The sequence below is a fragment of the Dermacentor andersoni genome, chromosome 1 (assembly GCF_023375885.2).
Source record: "Dermacentor andersoni chromosome 1, qqDerAnde1_hic_scaffold, whole genome shotgun sequence".
Lineage (NCBI taxonomy): Eukaryota > Metazoa > Arthropoda > Arachnida > Ixodida > Ixodidae > Dermacentor > Dermacentor andersoni.
This window is the reverse complement of record NC_092814.1, coordinates 164,445,301-164,452,800: the sequence shown is the minus strand read 5'-3', so window position 1 is coordinate 164,452,800 and position 7,500 is coordinate 164,445,301. Positions and strand designations below refer to the sequence as shown.

Below are 7,500 nucleotides of genomic sequence, written 5' to 3'. Positions count from 1 at the left end.
TTGTGCAGCAAGTTCCTTTCTATTTCTCTACTTTTCCCTTTTTTGTCGGCAAAAGCTTTCGAAGAAAGTTTAGGAGAAAGTCCAGCGAAAACACAAGAGTGCAGAATGCAAACAGCTTAGATGTAATGCCAATTTTGGTGGCACGCGATTTTGGAAATGCCTCGTGTGTTTAAAAGAAATACACTTGACAACCATAACACTTTTCCATCGTAGGTATTCCGGTCATCTCAACGGACACAATGTCATTCTCAATTTCGTTTCAGCTTACCTAAATTTAATAATTTTTATGGTAAACGAGGGATTGAGTACACGCGTGCTATGCAAAATGACACGCATTGTCCCTTAACGCAAAAAAATAAAATTAAACTAATAATTAAAAAAAAAACATCGGCCAGTATATGCGCGGCGTCAAACGGTTCTTTTGGTGCGACCCTTGCATCTCGTCATTATAAGACAAGCTGTCTCGCTCTCTCTTTTCTTTGAAACACTTTCCATGTGAGCTTGCGCTCAATGCGCAACTTTTGACTCGAAATTCTTTGTATTAATATTGCACGAGAAGGTAGAGCAGGGTAGACTTTTGCGCGGGCCCGTTTTCAAGTCACAAAGGCCGAAACTCACGTGAGCAACTTGTTTATCCGGCTTCGAGTCTCAAAAATAAAGAAAAAAGAAAAATCTGAATGTTTTAAAATAAACCAAGAAAATGAAATAAAAATGAAAGAACTGTATGACGATACTCGCTTAACCATTTCTGTTGAACATGTACTATTGCGCATGTCAGCTGAAATAAAACATTTATGTCTGTCATTGCAGCAAACAAGAAAGTACGACGCTCGAATTAAAGCTGACGGACTGCTTATGCGGCGTGCGATTTCTCTCTCTCTCTCTTCTGTTCTTTCTTTTGATGCCCCTGCGTAACACCACTGCCCAAACCATTTCTCTTCTCCCAATCACAAACCTCTCCTCGCAGCTGGCCGACCTTCTGAGGGTGTCGCGAATCGACCGCGCCACATTGGAGCGGCTGTGCGTGATGGAGGTACCGATAGAGCCCCTGCAATGCTACGTACTGCCAAGGTATGACGCCGTGTGCTTATATAAGGCTGGTTAGCGGCCATATTTTATTTCTTGGGTACCTCCGTCTACGGCTTCAGCGTTAGCACGGAAACTTTCTTGTGTGCACAGCCCACGTGAGCCTTACTTTTTTATTCATGTTACCCCTAAAGGCCCTCACGGGGAAGGTATTACATAAATGAGGGGGGGGGGGGGGTGATACAATTATTAATAAATAACGCTGTACATATTAGAAAAAGCAACAACAATACACAAAGCAGTAATAAAACACAGCAATGAAAACATAGAGCCTAATACGAAAGGAAAGGCTGAAGAAATGAACAATGGACACAATATTACTACGCGTTTCCATCACAGCGAAGTAAATCTTGGAATTTTTTTCGTGTCAGTTTCTGTGGCGATGTGCGATGGCAGATTGTTCCACTGAATGATCGTGCGAGGAATGAACGAGTTGGCATGAGGGGATGAATGGCACTTTACGCGTTTAACTTTGAAAGAATGATCATGTCGTGTAAAGATGACATGGGGTGATTGAAAGAAATCGTTGTGAAGGGATGGATGGTGATACAGCTTATGGAAAAGTGTTAAACGGGCAAGTTTGCGGAGATACGATAGGTCTTCCAGGTTGGCATGCTTTTTTAGTTCTGAGACGCTTGTATAAGATTAAAAAATAAAACGAACAGCACAGCTTTGCAAGGATTCGATGTTAGATATAACGTAGGCCTGATCGGGGTCCCAAATCGACGCAGCATATTCAATTTTAGAGCGTACTAGAGTAGCATAAGCAAGATTTTTTACGTGGATAGGAGCATGTTTGAGGTTACGCTTAAGAAGACCAAGTGAGCGGTTAGCAGACGCAAGGGTGAGGTCGATATGGTAATGCCATGTTAAGTCACACTGAATGTGCACCCCAAGGTACTTTTAAGTTGTTGTTAGTTCTACAGTATTGCTATTAAGGATGTAAGTGGTTGGAATACGAGATGTACGACGAGTGAAACACATATATTTTGTTTTAGAAACGTTAAGGGTCATTAACCAAGATGAACACCATGTGCTTAATGCATTGAGGTCCGTTTGTAGGGATTGGCGGTCAGTGTCATTGGTAATGTTACGGTAAATTATGCAATCATCAGCAAAGAGTCGAACTCTGGGCCCTACACAGGCAGGCAATTCATTAATATAGATTAGAGACAGTAGAGGACCGAGCACGCCTTGGGGTACGCGAGATGTCACATGAGCAGTGTATAGACTTTTTAACAGAGGTGAACCGATCAGTTCTTGACGATAAAAAGTCTTTAATCCAGGCGAGCACATTCGGGTGGATGTTAAGCTGCGCTAATTTCAGTAGAAGTCTGTTGTGAGGAACCCGATCAAAAGCCTTTGAAAAATCCAGACACACTGCGTCGACCTGAAATCCCGCATCAAGTGATATATGTAAGTCGCTAACAAAGCCAGCGAGTTTAGTGTCGCATGAAAAACCCTTGCGGAAGCCGTGCTGATATTTGAAAATAATGTTGTGGTCTTCGAGGTAGCTAATTACTTGGCTATGGATGACATGCTCAAGAAGTAAGGCTATATAGAAATAGCCGTAATTTCGCCGAGTCACTTAATGTTCGCGATATGTGGGCGTCAGCCAGATGAAGTTCGCGTGACGCGAGAGGCTAGGCGATTGGCTCACTACCCATCGGCGCTACCTTTCACCTCCCGTGGCCGCCGAGGCTTCAGTGACGGGAAAGACGGCAGAAATGGTGGAACGTCAGCGAATGTCCGCCGGTGAGGTGAGGCATATATATCGTAGAGCGAGGCCTCACGAAAGTGAAATTGTCGCCGAGAGTGATCGATAAAGGGATAAGGGCATTTGACGCTGTGAAAGCTTCGTACGGGCGCGTCTTTCGCTTACAGTCACAACAGTGAAAAACTGTTCATATCAGCAGGTCCTGGTTTTCAACATGACAGGATCAACCGACCGAAACTAAAGTCGTCTACGCTTTCCTATATGTCGTGTCGGTTTTCCGATTTTCCGTTTCAAATACATGCGTAAAACCCAAAAATTCTCTCACGAGACAACCACTATTGAGCTATCTGAAATTGAAATTTGAAAGTTAAATTATAGAAACTGTAGCAAGCAGAATTTCGATTTAGGACCTCCAATTTTTTTCTACAAAGATTGCCGAAAGGCGGTGAGCTTTAAGAAAAATTGAAGCTCGATTTTTACAAATCCGTAACACTGCACCAAAAACAGATTTCGCAGCTCTGTAAAATGCATCTGTTAGAGCATCTGAATCGGGCAAATGCGATATATGAATTGACAGTTTACGTGAAATTATTACAATGTTTACGACGGTTTCGCAAAATTCCTGCTCACAAGTTAGCGGTATATTTCAGAGGAGAGTGTAATGCATCAATTTTGTTCGCTTTAGACGTTTTGTTGGGCGCAGTTTACAAAATTGCGATATAATTTTTTATTATTATTGCTCAATTATAGAGTTGTAAACTTGATATAGAATTTTTTTTAATTTTGCAATTTTCAAAAATCCTTTTCTTTAATTGATATGGCATCAATAGAACATCTACTTCCTACAGTTACTTGATCTTACCTTATTTTAAATGCAACAAATCTCATCATAACCAAGGCAGCGGTTGCCGAGGAAAATGCTCTCTCCGTCCCAAAATATTTAGGCGCTCTCGAGCTAAATGACCTAGGTTATACAGACACCGCACTGTAATGCTCCGGAGTTATTTCTGACCACCTGGGGTTGTTTTACGAGCATCATGAAAATTGAAGCTGGCAGGGGGTTTTCACGTTCAGCCTCATCAGTATTCGGTCATCATGGCGGGGGAAGCGAGCCCGCAACCTTGCATGCATTCACCAGCAAAGTGCCGAGCCATTAAGTGTTTCTGTTTTTTTTTCCGCATAGCGCACAATGGAAGTAAGCCATCGCGCAGGAGTGGAGTGACTCGTACGAAGCGCAAAACTTAACACGAACAACAGCGGCAGCTAACTGGAGTGAACATGCGTCACATGCATCATTGCAGGTCGTTATATGCTTGTGTCAGGCTCAACATGATTTTATCATTCAGAAACAACGAATACACGAAAATGGCGCTGGCGCTCCCGCAGTACGCCCACGATACGGGGTTCTCCATCATATATGAGGTGGTTAATGCTGCCCGATCCACAGTGCCACCTCTTTTCTTCCATTCCCGTCCCATTCCCGTCCCATTCATTCATTCATTCATATTCTTTGCTTCTGGCAACGGATGGTATCCCTTTATTTGGTGACCTACAATGGTGCTTAGGACTTTCAAATTTGCTTTCGTTTTCCATGTTACAGCATGAAGACCGCAACTGCCATAGCAGCGTCCTTCAAAGTTTGCTCCGATTGTCCGTACAGAAGCTTCCAGGAGTTGAAGAGGTTCTGGAAAAACACCGTAAGCGATTGTACTATGGAGAATTCTCTACTTGGAGCGCACAACTCCCGCGCGTGTACTCGAGATAGAACTACAGACGAAAAAAAAAAGAAAGAGATAAATGTTATTAACGAGCCATTCGCGTAGAACGTTATAGAGGTTAGTAAGTCCGCGTACACGATGTGCTACATTGTGCGCAAGGTGTTCGGATATTTCTTTCTTTGCTTTCGTTCCCACTGCTGTGGACACCGTCGTTACTGCTCCTGTCGTTGTTCACGAAAGCGGTGCACGATCGCTGCAGGGTTCGTAACGCGCGCAGGAGCCAAGCGCCAGCTTCAGCGGCATCTGAAAAGCCACAAATATGAGCTGGAAAGACGCGGAAACAAAATTTAAAAATTCGCATCGACATATTACAAGCAGGAGAGATGAATATATGGAAGAAAAAGAAGGTATAGAGAGGAGAGATCAGGCAACGTTAGTTAGGAAAAGAATGCAACTGCATATTGCAAGACTTTGAGTTCAAAGCGCCGAAAACTGTCAGTGTTGCATGCAGCCTTCTTGGATGGTGACAGGTGGCACAGCGATTCTTCCACCTCTTCCTCGGAGACGTTAGCTAACTCGCATGTAGCACGCGCACACACGCAAAGTAAACGAGGCAAAACACAGCGGGCGCTGAAATGTTGGCGACGAGGCGCCTGCAACAAAGGAGTGGAAAGGAAATGCATACACGTACGCGCGCTCGCATTCCATCTATCGGCGCTCGATGACAGGCTCTTCCGCGTCGATAGGCAGCGAGAAAGAAGCAAAAAAAAGTTCAACAACGCGCTGTTTGGGTTTGTCTGTTTTGAACACGGATGTAGATGTATGCGAGCAGTTTCGGTGACAGAGACCTTGGTCCTTGGCTACAGAGATTCATACAAAGCTCCTTCTCTCTTTTTGGTGGCACAACGCGGTTTATATGGCGCATTATATTATATATTGGTACCGATGTAGGGTGTTCCAACTATACTCGCACATGATTTAAAACACAACGGGAGCTCTATGCAAACGACGTCAACTGTGTGCGTGTGTGCGTGCGCGTGCATGTGTGTGTTTCCAGTTCTTTTAGGGCTTTTAATTTTCATTGTTTTGTCTTTCATTATATTGTGAATAAAAAAACCACGTCATGAAAAAAATTCAGTCGTCCCTCACAGGCCGTTAACAAAAGAACATGAGTCATTCCACTCCGTGAAGGTGGATGACCAGCGAAGCTGTTTAGCACACGACACAGAGGAGACCGAGAATTTTGAACAAAGGTACGAACACATTTATTGTCCTGATCGGTAGTCATCGTGACAATAGGTGCGCACACAAATTCTCGTATCACCTCTGTTATTAAATGCGTAAGCATTTCTATGCCTATCCAACGAGAAATTGGTCCGTCACGTAAGACAATGAATGCCTCATGGCGCTCATACCCCCGTAAGCAAGCATATATATATATATATATATATATATATATACATATATATATATATATATATATATATATATATATATATATATATATATATATATATATATATATATATATATATATATATATATATAGGCGTTTTCTTCAAAGTTCAGCACGCAGGACCCGACGTCACATACGAAGGCTGGTCCACCAGCCGAAAACGTTAAGAAGTCTTCCAAAAAGTTCGTCGTCTCTTTCCTGCGTGTAGATATCTTTATATATATATATATATATATATTGTCTACCTGAGAGTCTACTGACCTTGAAAACTGTGCCTATTGATAACTAATCTGAAGAAAATGCATATCCAAGTGATGAGACGTATAAGCTTTTGCTCAGAATGAAGCGATTTTGCATCATATTCGGGAGCACAGTTTTTTACACACGCAGATTTGTCGACGGACACGAGAATTTCCCACGGAGCCCTAGTCACAAATAGCTTCGCTGTAAAACTTCTTTTAAGGATTAGCGTGACCGCGCACCTTGCGTGAAAGAAGACGTGAGTTCTCGCAATGCCTACACCAGATGAGGTTGCTTACGCAAGTTTGCGCTCGTTACGTTCTTCACTGCTTCTTCACTCTTGACAACAGTGCACGTGCCGGGCACAAGCGCGCTCTTAATGCCGACCTGCTGGCGCAGTACGGCTACCGCATCCCGGAGGAGACGGAGAGAACGATGATCTACGTGAAGGTGCGGTTCCGAGCGAGCAGCGACCGCTGCTACGTGTACCCCATCCTGTGCGTGCGTCCCACGGAGCCGCAGCCCTGGGCGCGCGTCAACCCTTACCCCATCATGGGCGCCTTCCTGCAATGCGTCAAGCTCAGGATGGGCCAGGTGTGCGGGCAGGGGTTCCCCTTGGTGTCGCGCAGTCCGGCCTTCCCCACCTCGGAGCTGCTCTGGACGGCCAAGGACGCCCAGGTGGGTCTCGCGCGAGGCCCACGCTTGGCGCCTCGAGGGGCGCCCGTTCCGTAAGGCGTCTCCAGCGAGGTCTTACACGCAGGTCACGTGGGTGTTTCGTTTCCCATCGTTCACATAATTTTTTAAACATCACCCGTGACAATTTTACTTCTTGAGCTACATTACTCTCAGAGGCAGACGTTAATTGCACACACGCAAAAAAGAAAATGAATATTTTAATATTTAACAAATATTTGCTAATTACCTTTTGAACTAATCACTTTACGTCACATGCTGCAATTTCAGAATTGTAGCCGGTGACTATTAAAGTCATATCCATATGGAATTAATTCTAAAGTTGACACCAGTTTCGAGATATGCTTTTCCAAAGCTTGTGACGGAATGTATCCGTGTTCCAGTAACTTTCGAGCATCAATGCATCGCAATTAAGGCGTTTTGTTAAAAAAAAAAAAGGGTAACTGGAACAACAGTGCATTTTTACGACAAGCTTGACTGCGTTTATCTCCATCCGTTCTAAGGGGATGAGCCTTGAAAAATCAAAAACATCTGTTTTTTTTTCCTTTTTTTTTTCCCAGATGTATAAGCATGGAAAGGGACGGTTCCAA

At 43.8% G+C, this 7,500-nt stretch overlaps 1 protein-coding gene across 2 annotated transcripts in view; it reads left to right on the top strand.

The window, feature by feature from the left end:
* Positions 1-7,500, top strand: part of LOC126547330 (uncharacterized) — a 44,114-nt gene that overhangs the window by 3,205 nt on the left and 33,409 nt on the right. The window contains exons 3-5 of one of the 2 annotated variants that reach the window (XM_072288031.1): positions 968-1,071; positions 4,404-4,500; positions 6,617-6,895. In XM_072288031.1, coding sequence (XP_072144132.1) covers positions 968-1,071; positions 4,404-4,500; positions 6,617-6,895 — 480 coding nt within the window. Of the gene's footprint in view, positions 1-87; positions 1,072-4,403; positions 4,501-6,616; positions 6,896-7,500 lie in introns of those variants that run through there. The other variant, XM_050195296.3, reaches the window with a different exon arrangement.